The following is a 19,578-nucleotide window of genomic DNA, read 5'->3' as shown; positions in this document are numbered from 1 at the left end:
CGCACGTGGGAAGGACAGGGCCGCCGACAAGAGATGCTCTCAGCGTCGCATCTAAAACAAAACATGCTGTCGCATACGCACAGGAAATGTGTTGAAGCAGACGACAACGTGCCCCGGCGTCCAACAAGTGACGTCACTCGTAGGTGGCGCCACGGTATGTCCTCGAGGCCAATACCGCGGGATGCTCTCTCCGCCCATCAACGGATCGGGGTCGTTACGTCATAGCCAACTCACGTGATAAAGACATTTCCGTCCCTTCCTAGGCCGTGGGATTTTTAGTTGTTGTTTTTACTTTTATAACGAAGGCCCTGCGCATAGCATCAAGAAGCTATGCACTGCGGTAAGGTGTTTTTGTATCACCATTGCGCAAGTGCGCCCTTTTGCAGCGGTGGGTTCGCTTTGGCGTTTGTTTGATGCCCGAGTTTCTGTCAACGTAGCCGCCACTTCCTTTAGTTTCACCCAAGGCTTCAGCCAAAGCATGTCGAGGCGATTTCCAAAGGCACTGTGTGTATGCGCTACGGTCGCTTCGTTTGTCGCCGTTTGTTTGTTTTTTATTGTTGTTATTGCGTCGTTTTGCACTAAGAATTTGTTCTGCGCCCGAATTGGTTTCTTTCAACGTAGATGATACCCGCGGGATATGTTGTCATGGCCGGTTACTTAAATCAGAGCCCTTCAATGCTTCTCTGGTCATGAAACTCCCGGCCAAGTTTCGTACGGGGACAACGGCTACCGCGAATGGCGCCACCGCAGATCGGAGGGCATCGGGCGGCCGCCGCTGCTTTGTAGCCAGACCGGCAGGCAGGAACGCAGTAGCAGCATGGCCGTTCGCACCTAATTTTTAAAGCAAAGCTTTTTACCTCTACCCCCCAAGGGTTCTTTCGCGACCGTTGGTGTCACCAGAAAACTCCAGCGAACAAATAAAAGAATTCACTGGCACCGCCGGGAATCGAACCTGGAACTCATGCACTAACAAAGCGAGAGCCCGTTGTCTTACCGATTTAGCTACGAGCCCACGCGAAGACGGGGAAGACAGGTGGTGTACTCACCAAGCATATCTACGGGTTCCCCCTTGCGTTCTCGCTGAATGCCACGTGAAAGCGTCACGCGACCACTCACGCCCGTCTAGCGGCCCTGTGCGCACATTGCTCATGTGCTTAGAGTTACAAAAATTAAAGGAAGCTCACATTTGGCATCTCACTTCCTTACGCCAATGTGCTAAAGCCTGTGGCCTCCAGTGTTCCCGTAAATATCAGAGCTCCTTGTTGTCCGCCCTCACGTCAAACCAAGGAATACATTCAAATACTCCTTGATGGCCAGGCCATCACTCCAAGCCCCAGCATCAAGATCCTGGGCCTACATCTCGAGGCTAACACCAAGAGTGACGTCTCCTTGCAGCGCCTCAAAAACAGCATTAATCAAGTCATACATATGATCAGGCGAGTTGCCACCAAGAAGCGAGCCCTAAAGGAATCCGGTACCTTTCGATTAATTGAAGCTTTTGTCCTCTTGAGAGCCACTTACGTCAACCTCCTGTCTTCTTCTCGACAAAGAAGACATAGAGATGCTTTATATAATGATTAGAAAGGCGGTCGAGCAGGCCATTGGTTTTCTCAAGAGTGCGTCCACACAGAGGCTGCTTAGCACGGGGCTCCACAACACGGTGGAAGAGCTTATAGAAGGCCATCTTTCTAACCAGAAGGTCCGACTCAGAACTGCGGTGGGTAACCGCATGCTTCACCAGATTGGCTGGGCAGCCAAGAATGTCACTCCGCTTGACGTACTCCCAGATTCTTGGCGACTAAAACTAATGATGCTCTCTTTGCTTAGAAATATGAACCCCTCACATGACGAGGGTCACCGAAAAGCACGGGCTCAAGCGCTAAACACCACCCTCGGTGGGGATCATGGAGTTATCTACACAGACGCCTCCAAACATCGAGGGCAGCAATACGCCATCATCGTGGCTACCTCCCGAAACAACCTCCTTGCGTGTACCTCGCTTACGACCCAAGAAATGACGGCAGCAGAAGAGGCAGCCATCACCTTGGCTCTCACTCAACCAGGGGTTCGGAGCGTAGTCACCGATTCCCAGCAAGCCTACTGGAATTACCGGTCGGGTTGGGTGTCCTGACCTGCACTGCGCGTGCTAAAAAACCACTCCCAAAACGGTTCCATTCAGCTCATCCGGACACCCCCTCACGCTTCAATAGAGGGCAACAAATACGGTCACCCAACAAGTCTGCGCTTTTACCTCCCGTGCTATGGAGCTGCACGAGGACAGTCACCCGCTTGTCACGTTCAGGGAGATAACCTAGCATTATCGCCTTCTGAGACAGCCCTGAGCATCCTCCTCTCTTTCCATCAAGTACCCAACAAGAGCAATTGGAGGTGCTGCTGTCCAGGCCCTCTCTACCTACCCAGCTTCAGCGGGTGGACAGAACACAGGCCGCGCGGACAGCATATGGGCCCCACAGAAGAAGGAATCACTCCCGAGGGCTGCACTCTGGACAGTTCAGAAATCTGAACAGAAGTATTTCTTCCTCCTGCTCCTCCTTCTCTGCCGCAAATCTCGTCGCCTCCGTCCGCGGCGCAGAGACGGAGTAGTCAGATCGTCTAACACCGGGTTGGAGCCTACTTTAATTTTACGCGGTGTCTAGAGTTACGTCCGACGGAACCCAAAATTGAAAACTAGAGTTACGTCCGACGGAACTTTAAGCCAGTTTCTAGGGTTACGTCCGGCGGAAAACTAGAGTTATATGTCCGACGGACGTTTAGGCCAATGTTTTGAGTTACGTCCGGCAGGTCCGGCATAACGTAAAGCACAAAAAAAAAATTACAGCTAACGGCAGCTACCGTGACGCTCTAAATGTGTAATCTATACGCAACATTAAAAGAGAGTTATAACAGATCGGAAAAGCGGTTCCAGTGCGGTAACGTCTACCGTCTGGACGCCACCCCGCATGAGCAGAACCCTACCGTAAACCGGAGCGACTTGGCCGGACGGTACCGAGACGCACCGTGTCCGTCGTTCCAAAGCGGACGGCCGCTTTGGAAGAGTTTGACAGACGTACACTTGGCTCGCGCCTAGTCGAACGGATTGTAAATATGAGATCGTTTAAGAAAAATTAGGTTGCAACAAGTGAAATCCGTGCGATTCTGACAGCTCAAGCAGCAAGCGAAACACGGTCCCGAACCAACTGCCGTGGCATATGTCATCGAGCGACGCATGTACGATAGCTTCTTTTAGGGTAAATATAGGCGATCTGGCTACATAACTTGTATTGACAGCCACATGGGGCCCGTCTACAAATCGGCGAGTGAGGAACAGGCGGTGTCAGTGCGAGGGACTCTCAAATACAACGAAAAACTAGGAGCAGCCAGCCGTATGTATTGAGAGCCCAGCTTGACCTGTTGGCGCCATCTGTTGAGATGCAGTAGAGGTAAAATGCCCGCTTCATGTTCACGCAGTCGCTAGTTGTAATCTCCGTAATCCGTTTCCGATCTGTTATAACTCTCTTTTAATTTTGCGTATAGATTACACATTTAGAGCGTCACGGTAGCTGCCGTTAGCTGTAATTTTTTTTGTGCTTTACGTTATGCCTGACCTGCCGGACGTAACTCAAAACATTGGCCTAAACGTCCGTCGGACATATAACTCTAGTTTTCCGCCGGACGTAACCCCGGTAACCCTAGAAACTGGCTTAAAGTTACGTCGGACGTAACTCTAGTTTTCAATTTTGGGTTCCGTCGGACGTAACTCTAGACACCGCGTTAAAGTTCCGTCGGACGTAACTCTAGTTTTCAATTTTGGGTTCCGTCGGACGTAACTCTAGACACTGCGTTAATTTTATAAAAAAAGTTTCCACTCTTGTGCTACACCAATACAACTCAACGAAACACCGTTCATGCATCATGCATTGATTTAGCCTTACCAAGAATATCTCTTTGAAGTAATAAATGGTGTAGTTAAGTGCATTTCATTTCTCTCTGGTTTTACTATTTGTAGGGCGATGTGAGTGAATTTAAGTGACGTCGCATGGGGAATCGTATGGGTCCCGCTTACAGCTTTGCTTTCCAACCACATTCACGGGGTGGATTGGCGCGATTTTTTTTTCGGCATTCACAAAATGATAAGTCCATTTGAGCGGCACACGACCCGTAAAGCGAAAGCGCACTGCTGATAAGGCGGCGAGCGTCTGTTTTACCTTACTCCGTGGTGCGTTCCCTGCCAAACGCGCTCTGACCACGCCCCGGGCTGCCCTCCGATCAACACCAGCGCCACGGCGCGGCAGCGTACGAAGCTCTCCCATAGCGTGATGGTGAAGTTTCATGACCAGAAAGGCATTAAAGGACTGTCCTTAAATCAAGTAATTAATTGTATCGTCGAGGTGTCCATCGACGTCGTGTTGTCTGCTTTGAGCCAGCTCACGAATGAAGCCGTCACCTTGAGCCCTCGCCGGTGAAAGGGCGACAACACGATGACACCGATCTTTACCCTAAAGAATCGAGGACGAAGTGTGACACCATTATTATATCTTGCTCCGTGCACCATTAGTTGTGCGCCCCCATATCCTACAGGTATACAAGTCAAGTTGCCGCCAGCAACAACATGCAGCAAAAGAGTTCACCAAGAGAAGATATGGCGTGCTGTGATGCAGCGAATTCAGTGACGTGAAAGTGATTGTGTGCATTGGGGTGCCAAGCTGGACGTACCACATTCGGCTTGTAATTTCGGCTACAGGTAAACCCCCAAATGAGACGTGGTCGAGTTCACTGTGTTCCGTTATATCTACGAATTCCATGGTGACACAGAGAGAGAGAGAGAGGGAACCTTTAAAGGGGTACTGACAAAAAAGTTTGAAGGCGACATAACTCGGAGGTAGATCGGTGTGAACACATATACATCATCTGCAAAATATCAGCGGCGAAAACAGCCTACAACATAATTAAAATCAATTTTAAAGTGTGGGAAACGCAAACGAGCAGCTAGCAGAAGACCACGCGCAATCGACATCACGTGGGTATTGTATAAATAAACAACATCGAAACATGTCACGAGTTTGTGTTTTCCGCTTCCGCACTGCCGGAGTTTTTCGCGGGCTCGCCGCTCCAATCGGAGGGCCGGAGGGCGGAGCTTCTGCTCTCGAGAACCTCGAGAACGAACGACCCGATCGTTGGCGGCGGAGGCGCCGTGATTTCGTCGGCTCATCGCGCAGCTAGCCGCTACCCAAGTTCTACAGCGATTCCAGACACTCTGTTTCGATTACTTTTAAGTGCGAATGCACTTTATAAGCGACCCCAAACCATCCACCGCCGGCGGCGGCGGCGTCGGCGGCGTCCGCAGTGCTCCTCTATATTTAAAAAAGAAACAGCATCCGGCGCCAGGTTTCGATCCGAGGACTTTGCGGCAGCAGCGCGACGCTCTACCGACTAAGCCACGGACGCCACGCTGATATCAGTGTGAGTAACGCGCCTTATATCTTTAACGCATTCAAACTACGTCGTCAGCGGCGTGCGTTGGCGACTCAGCGGCGTTATAGCGGCTTGATAACTGCGTGGTGTACACGTGATACTACAAACCCGATGGAAGAGATGGAAGAGAAGGCGGCGAGGCGGTGGGCTGCGGGGGCCGAGCGCAAGCGCCGCAAGCGGGCCGACAACCGTGCATTCGCACTTTCACATTCTCCCCCTCGGGGAAATGCGGGGGAATTTTTTTATTTACATTGAATGCGAAAACGCGCCGGAGACGCGAAAAGCCCACTGAGCGAGCCGCACGGTCACTGTGCAGGCGGCAGCCACGCCCGCGAAGTGGCCCAGGCCGGCGCAGGTAGATCGAGTGATAGCTTGTTACCGCTGCCAAGTCCCAACCATGGCAGCTTATATGAGAAAGGACTTAGGGATGCGATGACGGGTTGCATTAAAAACTGTCATGTGCACCGCATACGAGAGCGGCAATCGAATATCCGCCGCAGGGCTAAGCCGAACACATCTGTAGGCGGACCTGTAGGCAGACCGCCCGGCTGCTCACAGCGCGTCTTGCCACCCACTGTCTCGAGCGTCATGCGTCATTCTTTAGCCGGGGTAGCATTTGCACTCGCAGCGCCTGCGTCACATCCTCGGTCGCTTGTTAATTAAGTGGCTCACGAAATCAGTACGTGGGGGCATTGGAAGAAACTGCCGGCGATGCGGATTCGACCGTGCTACGGAGCTCTGCTCTGTGATATCCCTCCGACGGTCACGTGGTCAGCTTTGTTCACACAAAATCCATCGTTTCGCGGTACCCGCTGAGACTGAAACTGCGACTGACCCCATTGAAAATGCCTATAATTAAACAACCGTCGCACGCTGAAGCAAATGAGGTTTCTACAGGTTATAAGTAGGTCACTAGCTACTTATCGCAACAAAAAAAGCAAGATGCAAAATTTTTGTGTCAGTGCCTCTTTAATGAAAGCTGAAGAGGTCAGTCCAACTAACAGAGAATTTGTTTTATGGTAAAGGCGAGATTAGCCAAGCCATTGCACTTAGCTTGCTATATATATTGCCCTTGATGTCTGCGCTCTGGTGGCAGAGTGCGATGCTTGCACGGGCAGCAATTTTTGCAGGCAGCTGTATAATGCGGGCTTCCAAATACAAGTGCCTCACATACGTGCTATAACATAGTATATCATACTATTTTACATTGACTAACTGGTGAAAAGAGCAAACTGTAAATCATAAATCAATGGGAAGCTGAAGGCATGTAAAGTTTGCTAACTGCACCTCGCAGGCATTATAGCTACAGCTAGTGGTGAACAGCCTTTATTATTTATTTATTTATTTTTTATTTAACGATACTGTTAGCCCCAGTGGGGCCGTTACAGGGTGGTAGACAACAAAACAAACAACACTAACAAAGCTTCTCAGCCCGATACAAAGACGCATTTTTATACACAAAACCAAGACCAAATTTGAGCACAGATACCATTTGCACGCAGTGGCAAGCTATCGCGACAATGAAAACAAGCAACACATGTTCAACAACGGGGTCTCATCGGCCAAGCAACATCCCCGCATACAAGCGGCGCAGCAAGTGTTCTGCAATGGAATGCGCAGGAACTACACCAAGAAACATGTGTACAGCGCGTGCGCAAGACAGAAGCACACGGAAATGCAAGAACACACGAATAAAACGTTACAGCAGCTATCAATCAGTTATAAGTGATTAATGACGAAGCAGGTACGACTCAAACTGATTAACCGTGACTGCGGAAATTGCAGCCTGTGGAAGTGCATTCCAGTCTTTTATTGTTCTCGGTAGGAACGAATATTTAAAACTGTCAACCCTAGCATTAATTGCGAGAAACTGGCCCGCATGGCTACCCCTGACGGTGCGAGTGTTCCTAGCTTTTAAATACGGACTAGTGTCTAAGTTTAGGGAATTGTTTTTTAGCATAAAAAGAAACTTCAACCTAGCTATTCTCCGTCGGTCTGAAAGGCTAGGTAGGTTAAGATGGCTTAGCATGTCACTAACCGAATCAGTGCTTCTATATCTCGACAGAATAAACCTAGCTGCTCGCCTTTGTATTTTTTCTATCTTATCAATCTGGTATTTCCTATACGGATCCCATATAATACTCGCATATTCTAGCGTAGGCCGCACAAGCGTCAAATATGCCGTAAGCTTTGCTTTGGTTGATGCCAGTTTTAATTTTCTTCTTAAAAACCACAGCGTCTTTTCTGCAACGCTGCACAAATGATCAATGTGAGTTTTCCAACTTAAGTCTTGAGATAGGGTGACACCCAAGTATTTAAAATGCGTTACTCGCTCTAGCTCATGCCCGTCTAATCGGTAGGAAAACGCCAACACATTTTTTACGTTTTTTGTGACTGTCATGTACGAGGTTTTGCAATAGTTAACTTTCATTTTCCATTTATTGCACCAGTCGCCCAGATTATTCAGTGCAGCGTTTAAAGCGAGATGATCTTTACGATGAGTTATTCTTGAATATATAAGGCAATCGTCTGCGAACAGGCGAAACTTAATATTAGGTGAAACTGTTTCTGCAATGTCGTTGATATAGCACAAGAAGAGCACCGGGCCGAGCACGGAGCCCTGGGGCACACCAGAAGTCACACTTAAAATACGGGATTTGACACCATTAATTTCAACAAATTGTGTCCTGTTAGAAAGGTACGATTTAAGCCACTCTATCAACTTCTTATTTACACCGAGGCGTACTAGTTTCTCTATAAGCTGCGCGTGGGGAACCCGATCAAAAGCCTTTGACATATCAAGGCAAACTGCATCAATTTGACCCTTTTCATTTAGAGATTGTGCAAACTCGTGGGTGGTTTCTACTAGCTGAGTAATAGTTGATAAATTCCGCCGAAAACCATGTTGGCTAGGGACCAGAATATTCGAATCCTCAAGGTACTTGTACAGGCATTTTGAAACGACATGTTCCAGTATTTTACAGCATGTAATTGAGATTGGTCTGTAATTGTCGACGCTGCATTTTGCTCCAGACTTATGAACAGGAACTACCTTGGCAGTTAACCAGTCACTGGGTAATGCATTTTGCTCTAGGGATGCTTTGAAAATAACCGATAGGTACTTCGCAACCCACTCTGCGTAACGCTTCAGGAATTCACTCGGTATACAATCGGGGCCAATAGATTTTTTTGTATCCATCTCGAGAAGAATCGAGAGAATGCCTTCCTCTGAAATAACAACGTCCGGCATGGTGCATAACGCAGACAAGCTACATGTATCGAGATTCGTTTTTGGAACTTCTGGGGCCGAGAACACAGAATGAAAGTAGTCGTTGTACATATTAGCAATCTGCGCACTGTCAATAACAATGTTTCCATCAGCATCAAGATACTGCACATTCTCTTTAGGCTCGGCCAGGTGACGCCAAAACCGTAGGGGTGAAACTTTCATAAATTCGGAAAGCGTGTTTGAATAATAGTTTTCCTTCGCAGCTGACAGCTTGAGCTTTAATGTTGACGAAAGAGACGATATCTCGCTTTGATTTTTTACTGCATACCGCTTCTTGCGCCTAATTTTGCGTTCGAGCTGAATAATTTCCCGAGTCATCCAAGGATTGTGATTCCTCACAGTTTTCTTTCTTTGCAGTACAAACTTATCCAAGCAGTAATGAACTATACCTTTAAATGTACACCACAATTGATTGACGTTCATTCCCACGTGAAACGAATCCAGAGATATTTCTAGATGGTCCAAAATGCTAACATCATCAGCTTGGCTAAAATCGTTTACCGTGATTACCTTTCTTTTAACATGGCTGGGTAAAATGAACTTCTTAATACAAAGCAATACCATTTTATGATCAGAGAGGCCTTCGTGAACCGTTACGGTGTATTCCTCTATTTTCCTATTCACATATACCAAATCTAAGATTGAGTTTCTTGTTGGACCAATCCTGGTAGTTCATTTACAACTTGAATGATGTCATTATTAAAGGCAATATCCAACAACATCTCGCTGTGCTTAACATCTACGGAACCTATTTTGAGAGTATCCCAACAAATCCCGGGCAAGTTAAAATCTCCTCCCAGGATTACGCGTGCGTTTGAGGGGACGTTGTTAAAAATGTATTCTTCTATGGCTTCCAAAAAGGCAACGGGAGCATTTGGGGGTCTATAGACAGCACCAATAACGTAAGTTATTCCAGCAGACATTATTTTACACCAAACACTTTCTGTGCCGGGACAATCTTTCATGAGTACGGGTTGCATTCCCTGTTTATAGATAATTGCCACCCCGCCACCGCGAGCATCGCGGTCGTTGCGGATCATTTTGTAAGCGGGCGGAATTATTTCGGTATCTTTTATATCTGGACGCAGCCAAGTTTCACTCACTATGACAATATCGGGGTTGTGCACGATAAGCAAATGCTCAAGTTCTAGGGTTTTGTTCACTAGGCTTCTCGCGTTCATGTTTATCAACGTGAAATCCTCAGGTTTGGGTGCACATTGTCACAGGTTTCCCTCAGCGCTCACCCTCCTCTTATCAATTTTAGTTCTGCAGTTATTTTCGTCGTCCCAGCAGAACACTTCGTTATCAATGGTAATTCTGTCATGTGCAAGTCTGACCTTTGAACCACTACTCTTTTCTTTTTTGGCACTCTCCCACAAGTTCCGGCGTTTTTGCAATGTTTCCTGCGAGTAGTCACTTGACACGGAAATTTCCGAACCTTTCAGCTTCTTACAGTTGCTGAATACTGCTGTTTTTTCATTGTAATCGAACAACCTCATGATCACGGGGCGGGTGTTATCGTCGCGCTTTTTTCCCAACCTGTGAATTCTTTCGACCGTATTCACTTTAACACCAAGGAGCTTGTCAAATACGTCATGCAAAACGTTCTGCCTAAGTTCTTCATCTGTTTCATTTTCGCCTTCCGGTATACCAAAGACAAGCAAATTGTTACGACGGCTCCTATCTTCCAGGTTGACTAGCTTTTGCGCCTGTGAACGGACAGTAGTTTCTACACTCTGAATGGCCACTTCTAGAGTCTCTATCTTCGCTTTGTTCAGTGGTACATTTTTTAACGTTTCTTCGATATGCTCCATCTTCTGATGGAAAGTGACCAGCTGCTTAGAGAACAATTCATGGCTATCTTTAATTTGCTGAATATCTTCCCTTAGTGCCTGCTGTCCCTTCAAGAGTTCCTCAAGCATTTCCTCGATTTGAGGGCCCGGGTTGGCCTCAGCATCTCCGGCGAGCATTAACAACATGGAAACACACTGCAAGACATTTTCAGCGAACACTTCGGGGCACGGCAGAACAATGGCAAACCTATCATCGCATCTGAAACACTTTTCGTTTTTACGAACCTGGAAAAGCAGGATAGACAGTTGAGGCGCCTTCATTCCAACAGCTTCGCCGTGCCCACGAAGTGGCTCGCTGGCAACTGGGCTTATATAGCCGATGTGGTCCGTAGTTGGTGGGGCGTTGCTCGTCCCGGGCGCATGCGCCGAACCACTGCAGATTGAAACGATCCACGTAGGCGGCCACAAATAGCGATCTTCATCTCGCTGGACGGCGAAACACGGGCGTGAAGCTTGTCCATTATATGCACCTTCTGCAGCTGTAACTGCCCTACCTGGCCTAATTGCACCTAGTGACGGTACAGGACGAGAATATTAACAGATCAGCCATTTGCAGTGTCGTATTTTATCGTCCCTCCGTTTCCTTAGTGCAGGAACACACCCAGCTCAGAAACATCACCAACTTAATAAACCAGAGCAAAGCGAAGCTCATCCAGCTGTAAGTGGTCATAGCTCTGTATTCTTATTTTTATGGCGAGCCTTCCCTGACCAAAACACCTTTTCCCATGGCGTTATACACCCATGACTACTATTTCTGAGACCCACTTTGGGTTGCCCATAGAAGCAGCCATTCCACTGAGAGAAGGACGAGTCACCTATGCAAGCCTTGCATATCTAGATGTCAATAGTCACCGGCACTCATGCTATTGTCCCTCCAATTGCCTTTGAACTCTCAACTGTGCATTGTGGTGTCAAAACTGCAAATGCTCAACGCAGGAACGCACATGTACACTAGCTCAATCAGTGCAGGACAGGAAGATGCTTTGAATCTTCCAGCATATTCATGGCCACTATTAAATATTTCTATCCGGTGATTGCAAAGACACAGCCTGAGTGCTTCTGACCACTTTGCCGACCACATTTTCTCCTCGCCATACCAGACTCCTTGCCAAATTACTGCCTTCAGGTCCTGCTGGTTTCTTAAAACTCGGAAATCTCTGCCCTCAAAGTTGCCGATGCATCTGCTCCCTTCTTTGAACTGTTTCCTAGAGGAAGTTTCTATCCAAAGGCGTCTAGTTGGAGTGGCCCTCAAACTTTTTCAGTCTGAACACATGAGTACCCTGTCCATTGAAATCCATATACATGAGTCCCTAAGTTGTGAATTTTCATAATGTCTTTTCCCATTAATAGCAGGTATAGGTTCTGAAGAGTGGACTCTGATGGTATGTTTTGGGGCAACACGTTGCGTAAAATGGACTCGGCAAGCCTGAAAAAGCGTTTTTAGGGCAACAAAAAGCCAATATAGGCACGAATCTAAAAATACGCCCTTAAAAGCACGATCAACAGTTGATTAAATTTCAATTCCTGTAGTTCGTGCTTATATGTTGAATATGTTGAATAAACTTTACAGAGACTCCAGGGAAAAAATGGGCATTTTGCCTAAGTTCCGATCTCTAGTTATATTTTGTACATCAGGGCATAACCTAGCTGTGTCACAAATATTATCATGTGCCTGTGCATAGCTGTTTTGTGTGCTGGAATTTGCTTTTTTACTGATGTGCACATGGTTTCTGTATATACACGATTGTACTTTACCAGTAATACTTAGTTGCACTTGTTCCTGTCATCCTCTTCTGTCTCTTGTCAAAACTTTGCCTTTATATGTGCGAATGTATCTTACCAATAAATCCTAGTTTGAAGTAGCACTTGTTCATGTCATCATTTTTTGTCTCTCATCCAAATTTTGAACTTTACACGTGTGAAGTCGCCCAAAAGTCCACATCGGTCAGCTACATGAGAGATCCAGAACATCACCTACTAAAAGTATGCATGGCTTCACCTAATAATTAGGCTATAAGCTTCAAGTGAGACTAACACTAGACATCCAGAATTAACATCTATGGAGAAAAACTGAGTAGTATAATGCACAAAAGAAATTGGAAACGATACGAGCCTGTTTGGGCAAAACTTTTTATTGCGATCGAATTTCCTGAAAAAAGAGTCAGAGTTGGGTGCAACAAGGCCTCAGAACACGAGTTGGCTTCAAAGTTTGTTTCAGAGAAGTTTTTTTCTGAGCCGACATCACAAGCACAGAGTGAGGTAACAACACTGTATCTATATCAAAACTATCATGCATAGAGGTGTGGCTTCTATACTCAATAAAGTGCAAAGGCTTTATTAGAAGAGAAACAAAAACTGCATGCAGTGCCCTTAGAGAAAGTAAATATCTTCATTCAGTGACTTTTGCTTCACCTAATGGGAATGCACTGTTCCCTTATAACTGGTGAAGGCGGTACAAAAACAGTTCAGCTATTATCAACACACCCAACTGAAAAGAAAGTGCTGGTGATCCCTTTTACATTCCTTCGTTTGAGGTGTTTGCATTATATTGTGGCAAATTTCAATTTTTGTCCCCAGTGCAAATTACGAAAGGCACGAATTGCGGATCGTTGAGTGCCATATGGTGCTTTTGAATGGACTATGTATTAGGGGTGGGCGGTTGATCGATAAACCTTCCGATTAATGCTTCAGTTGCGATTAATTTTTTAATCAGTTGAACTAATGTGAGCAAACCGAAACAGGAGTGCCGCATTGAAATTCTGGGCGTGTCGAGGACCATGTTTGTGTTCAGATAACCTGCCTGTCGTTACAACAGAAAACAATGCAAGTATGCTCAGAGATGATAGCAATTAAAACTGATAGGGCGGAGAAGCATTTTATTATTGTTGTTGTTGTATGGATATCATTAAAATATTATTTTGGTCATTTTTCTTTCGAAGCCAATTTTACCAATTTTTGATTAATCAAGATTGAAGCTAGCCGGTTAATCGCATTAAAACTTTTAACCAACGCCCAGCCCTTTTATGTATGCAACCTACACCTTGGCTTTATTCAAAGGGTCAGACAGTGCAGACCAGTACTACAATATTGTTGTGTCAGGAACAACACCACCACACAGGAATTAGAATACGCATGGATAAATTCCACAAACAGGCAGCCAGAATGCAAAGGAAGCCAATTGAGTAAACCAGGGGAGGGCATCCACTTATTAAACAGCTATCGATTCCGTTCTTGTGCAAGATGGATGAAGCCTACCACTTGACCTTACTTCAACTGTGGTATCAAAACAGCTTGTCCGAGTTGCTGCTGCTGCTTCCTTTTTTTACAGCCATGCTATAGACACTCGGTATGAAATGAAATCATATTTGCTACCACTAAACAAATGCGGTCTTAACAAAAAAGCTACGTAGCTGCAATGACAGATACGTAAGACGTCACCCACCCAGCACTCGCGTGTGTGAAAAATTGCTTGCCCATGCCCTCTCCTTCTCGCCAATGCAGACATTCAGTTCAAGGGGTAGGCATGAATGCTAGTACAGCCATCTTCACGGAAGAGAGTGATTTAAAATGAAGCACTCATAATCCCCAACCAAGTACTCAAAAGCATGAAGTCAACATTAAAACATTATTCGTTAGTCCGCAGTGCCCACGCAATTAAGGTCTTGGGCACCTCAAAGATTGGCTCACTTCCGCACCGTGCCTGTTCGTTTGGGCCAATAAAATTTAAAGCACGCAGTTGCAAGGAAGCATCAGCAAAGACCAGGGCCGTAGCCAGAAATTGTTTTCGGAAGGAGTTATGGGCTATCGGAAGGCAGGAGTTTTGCCCAAGAGAACACGAATTCTCGCTTAAGCGCTGCACGGAAAATTTTCGGAAAAGACCCTTGTACGCGGGTTACTACGAATGGGCCTGGGTCGTAGTGCGACTCGTGGGCCAATCTCATTGGGCGCTTTAACAGTACTCGATCTCCCACCTGAAGAGAGTGTGGAGCTGCATGACGTCTCTCGTCCGCGTATGTTTTCATTCTTTTCTTCTTGAGCGTGTCCCTCTCTCGGAGTTGCTTGTCTTCGTCTTCGGTTGCTGCCCCTGGAAGTTTTGTCTTGATTTTTCTGCCGAGGAGAAGCTCCGCTGGAGAGAGACCTGTTGCTCCTTGCGGGGTCACCCTGTCGTTGAGCAGGTATTCTTGCAGCTCTGTTTCCCATTTTCTTCCTTCTATTGCTGCTGCTTTCACAGTCTTCCTTATATTTTTGATGAATCTCTCAGCCTCTCCGTTGGCTTGGGGCCACAAAGGTGTCACTCTGTGATGCTTTATTCAGTTTGCACCCATGCCGCTCGCAAAGTCAGCGCTTAAAAATGGGGGTCCATTGTCCGTTTTGACTTTCAGTGGCATTCGATCAATGGCAAACATTTCCAGCATTTTCGCTGTCACTGTGGGCGTGTTCAGCCAATGCAAGGTTGCGACCATGGGAAATCTTGAGTACTCGCCTACTATACAACCAAGAGGTATTTTCCACCGGGAAGAGGACCTGCAAAGTCTGCTGCCAGAGTGTACCATGGCCATGGAGGTAGTTCTGTCATCTGAAGAGGTGGTGGTTTGTCTCTTGGAACAGTGCTCTGGCAAGCACGGCAGTTCTTGATCAGGTCTTCCACCTTTTTGTCTAGACCGGGAAACTAGTTTGTCTCCCTTATCAGCTGTTTTGTCTTCATGATACCTTGATGTCTTCTGTGGGCAATTTTTATCGCCCTCCTCTGAAGCTTATCTGGAAGTACAAGCCTTGTGCCTCGAAGAATGACGTTGTTGTCGGTCTTTGTGAGCTCGTGACGAATGTGATCGTAAGCTTTGAAGGCAGTTTCTTCCCACATTTTGTCAGATGCCTTCTTACCATCCTATTGGATGGCTACGATGAGCTTCTGCATCAGTGGTTCTGCGTAGGCTGTCTCAACTTCAGTTATGGTCATGGCTTTTGGCACAGCTACCCTGCTCAGAAAACAGACATACTCTTGAGTTGTTCTGCCTTCTTTTGTTTGCGGCATCACTTCATCTTCGTGTGCATGCCTTGACAAGAAGTCCGCTGGGTTGTCTTTGCTAGAGATGTGCTCGACTTCGTAGTCGTATTGCTGTAATCTAAGGCTTAGGCGTTCAAGCCTAGCAGACAGCTTCGCCCTTGGATTTTGCAGGATAGAGACCAGAGGCTTGTGATCGGTTTTGATGGTGAACTTTCCTCCAGCGAGGTACACTCTGAAGTGTGCCACCGATGACACTATTGCCAGCATCTCTTTGTCAATTTGCGGATACCTCTTTTCTGTCGAAGTTAGTGCTTTGCTGTAGTAGGCCAGGATGCTGGTTTCCTCTTTTCCTCCTTTTCCTGGTTTTTCTTGTGCAAGCACTGCACTGATTCCATTGGGACCTGCATCTGTAATAAGGTTCGTCTCCTTACAGTCATCATAGTAGTCTAGTGAGTGACTGGCTGCCAGCTCTTCCTTGACCTTGTCTAGGGCGTCTTGTTGCTTGCTGCTGCACTCAAAGACATTCTTGGCATGTGTGAGCTCACGTTGCGGTTCTACAGTATGTGCCAGGTGAGGGATAAACCTGCTACAGTAGTTGATCACTCCAAGGAGGCTTCTGACTTCACTTGGATTCTTTGGGGGTGTCATCTTTCGCTGCTTTCTGCATGCATTCTGCTGAGAAAACGCGTCCGAAGAACTTCAGGCTGGTGGTGCCAAATACGCATTTCTTGCTGTTCATTGTCAGTCCAGCAGTATGAAGAGCATTCAACACCAGACGGAGTCGCCGGTCGTGTTCTTCCAGGTTTTGTCCCGACACCAAGATGTCATCACTGATGTTGATGATTCCATCTTTATCAGGCAGGACTTGTCGAATGGCGTCCTGGAAGACCTCTGCCGCCCAATTGACTCCAAAGGGAAGTCTCTTGTACCTCCTGAGTCCCATATGCGTCGAAAACGTTATTTGCCGTGACTGTTCGTCCAGCTCTAGCTGATGGTACCCTTCGTTCAAGTCTAGTTTTTAGAAGAATTTGGCTCCGTTGAAGATCCCAATGATATCTTCTACTGGCAGCATAATGTATCTCTGTCTTTATATGGCCACGTTAGGCTCCCTCATGTCCACACATATTCTTAGGGCGTCAGGTTCTTTCATCTTCGGTACTGCCACTATCGGTGAGACCCAGGGTGTTGGTCCTGTCACTGGTTCGGTGATGTCTTCTTCATCGAGTCTTCTCACTTCTTTTAAATGCAGAGCATTTCAGTAACTCACGATGTCACCCGCGTTATCCCGTCGTAGTCCGCACCGTCGTTGTCCGCACCCCTCCCCCTACACTATATAAAAGAAAATACTATCCGGCGCCAGGTTTCGATCCCTCGACCCTGCGGGCGGAACGCAATGTACATGGTGCTCTACCCACTGCGCCACAAAGCCGACACCGAATGGGACGCTAGGAACGCGCCTTATATCGTTGACTCATTCAAATTACTGCTGACGAGCGCTCTCTCGTCAGCAGTTGCCACAAGTGCAACAAAATTAACGTAACGCAAACTACTTAACGTCGTGCGCCCCCGGAAATGCTCTGCATTTGATCGTGCCCCTCGCGAGGGGGATGTTTCACTGCGTCGCCATGCGAACAGTTTGCCACGCTTTAGTTTCAGTCTTTCTTTGCTTGGATGCCGACGAGCGGCGCCACCTCCTCGCACTTCGCCGCGGGAGGATCCGCGGTGGGGGCGAGAGATGGCGCTGGCGTCTCCGCGGCCTTCGCGGGCACCGGCGCCGGCGCGGGGTCATCGCCCTTTTTTAAAAGTTTAGTTCGCACTCCACGCAGTTTCTGTCCGTCTGTCTGTTTAAATTCTTCATCGGATGACGAGTTTTGGGCCTTTCTTTCGGCCATTTCGTTGCGCGGCGCTCGTGTATCGATACTTTTTTCGACTCCATTTCGCATCTTGAATGGTATCCTTCTGTGTGGGCGGGCCACACGATTAACATCCGTCTTGATCTGAAGCTTGACCTGGAAGTTCTTCACTTTCCCGAGTCCGGTAAAGAGACTTAAAAATTCCCGCTCCGGATCAACTATTGACTTCTCTTCAACGCCATACTGCAGCTGTATAAGTCCAAGGTTGGTCGCTGTGCTGTAGCTCAGGAGGGACGCGTAAAGTCCTTTTAAGACGTACACGTTGGTCTCCGTTGTCTTCTCCCTGGCCTTAATTGTTGCTCTGAACATTCCCAGCACTGAAAGGGCTTGGTTTACTCCGTAAGGAACCAGGTGAATGCTGGTCTCCTGAAAGGGTGTTTTCAGGATGTCTCTCCAAGCTCCTTCTCCAATCACGTCAACTCCTGCTCCAGAGTCCACGCAAAATTCCATTCTGGCTCCTTCTATCTCCACAAGCACGTAGTACAGTTCTTCCGGGTCATCTTCTGGGTCGTTTCTCTCTCTGACCGTCCGCACTTTGGGCGTTCTGCACATTTTGGCGAAATGGTTCTTCTTGTTGCAACTGTGGCAAGTGGATCCCCACGCAGGACACTTCTCTCTGCCTCCTTCGTGCGGCCACTTTCCTCCGCAGCATGTGCATCTGCCACTTGCAACCTTTGGTTCTGCTTTCTTCTTCTGCTTTTTCGGCCACTGTTTCTTCCCTTGGGTCACCTTGTTCACCGCAACCGGCAATTTCTTCTCCATGTTAGCTGCTTGTCTTTCGGCGTGACGTTCTCAAGGCTGCGACCTCCTCATAGCTGCAGCCGCTTCAGGGTAATGTCTGGGTCCCGCAGAGCATTACTTCTTAGTATCGACGACGTGGTTCCTTCTATCACTTGAGATAGGATTTCTTTGTCCACATCGCTGAACTCGCAGGAAGAAGCTAGTTGGCGTAGGCGCACGTGAAACTCGCTTATATTTGCTGTTGCTTCTTGCTTCGCTTGTCGAAACAGATGCCTTTCGAAGACGGACTTTTTCTTGGGCGCAAAGTGAGCCCTCAATTTTGCAACAGCCGTGTCGTACAGAGCTCCGGTGTTCGGAAGAGTTAGAAAAATCTCATGGACGGCTTCTCCGGCTAGGTCCAGCAGTAGTGCTCTTTTTCTCAGATCATCTGTGATGTTAGCCGCAACGAGGTAATTTTCAAATCGTGCATGCCACCTCATCCATCTCGAGGAAGCTGATGTCGCGTCCACATACGGATCGAAAGGAAGAATGGTAGGAACTTGGGCTTCCATCCCGACGGCTTACTTGCTCTCTTTCGCTGCGTCATTCTGTAGGCTCCTTGGTCGTGGCTCATCTCGTGATCTTGTCTCCGAGTTTCAATATTCTCTAGGCGGGATGTTTCACAGGGTCTTCTCGGTATCTCCTCAGGGATCCCATCCTCGTCGCCAGAAATTGGTAGTGTTCTTGCTTCTTATTAAAAACACATAGTTAGACTGATTCTGGGTTTATTGAAAAGCGAGATGTAAAACGTACAATCTTGCGCGAGTGCGCTCCTCCTTCTGCCACTTGACCGCGCGTCCCGCACCGTCGCTGCGGCCGCCCGTGTTTACGTTTGGGTGTCCCTATCCGCAAGCCCCGTGGGAACAATTTTGATTTTTAGTTCGCACGCCGCGTGGGGACAATTTTTATTTCTAGTTTGCATGCAACTGAACGGGAGAGGAGGAATACACGTCCAGTGGTCCAGCCAGTTCACTGTTCAGCCAGCCGTCTGTGTGGAAATGTGGGAGGTCTCGTGCTTGTGCTGCTACAGGGGCTACAAGGAGGAAAAGAAGGATTATTTGTAGTTGGCCCTCAATGTGATTGATTGATTGATTGATTGATTGATTGATTGCAGGGTCTAACGCGCCGACGCAACGCAGGCGATGAGGCGCGCCGTAGTGGAGGGCTCCGGATTAATTTTGACCATCTGTGGATCTTTAACGTGCGCCGAAATCTCGTGCACACGGGCGTTTTTGCTTTTCGCCTCCATCAGAAAAGCGGCCGCCG

At 47.5% G+C, this 19,578-nt stretch overlaps 1 protein-coding gene across 1 annotated transcript; it reads right to left on the bottom strand.

The window, feature by feature from the left end:
* Positions 1-18,341: 18,341 nt before the first annotated feature.
* LOC144150065 (uncharacterized) lies at positions 18,342-18,824 on the bottom strand. Its single transcript, XM_077681865.1, has one exon. It carries the CDS (start codon positions 18,822-18,824, stop codon positions 18,342-18,344), a length of 483 nt encoding a protein of 160 aa, XP_077537991.1.
* Positions 18,825-19,578: the final 754 nt, after the last annotated feature.

The sequence above is a fragment of the Haemaphysalis longicornis genome, unplaced genomic scaffold, assembly GCF_048455015.1.
Source record: "Haemaphysalis longicornis isolate Haplotype H1 unplaced genomic scaffold, Haemaphysalis longicornis Haplotype H1 scaffold_8, whole genome shotgun sequence".
NCBI lineage: Eukaryota > Metazoa > Arthropoda > Arachnida > Ixodida > Ixodidae > Haemaphysalis > Haemaphysalis longicornis.
The sequence above is the reverse complement of the archived record's forward strand: the minus strand, read 5'-3'. Positions and strand labels throughout refer to the sequence as shown.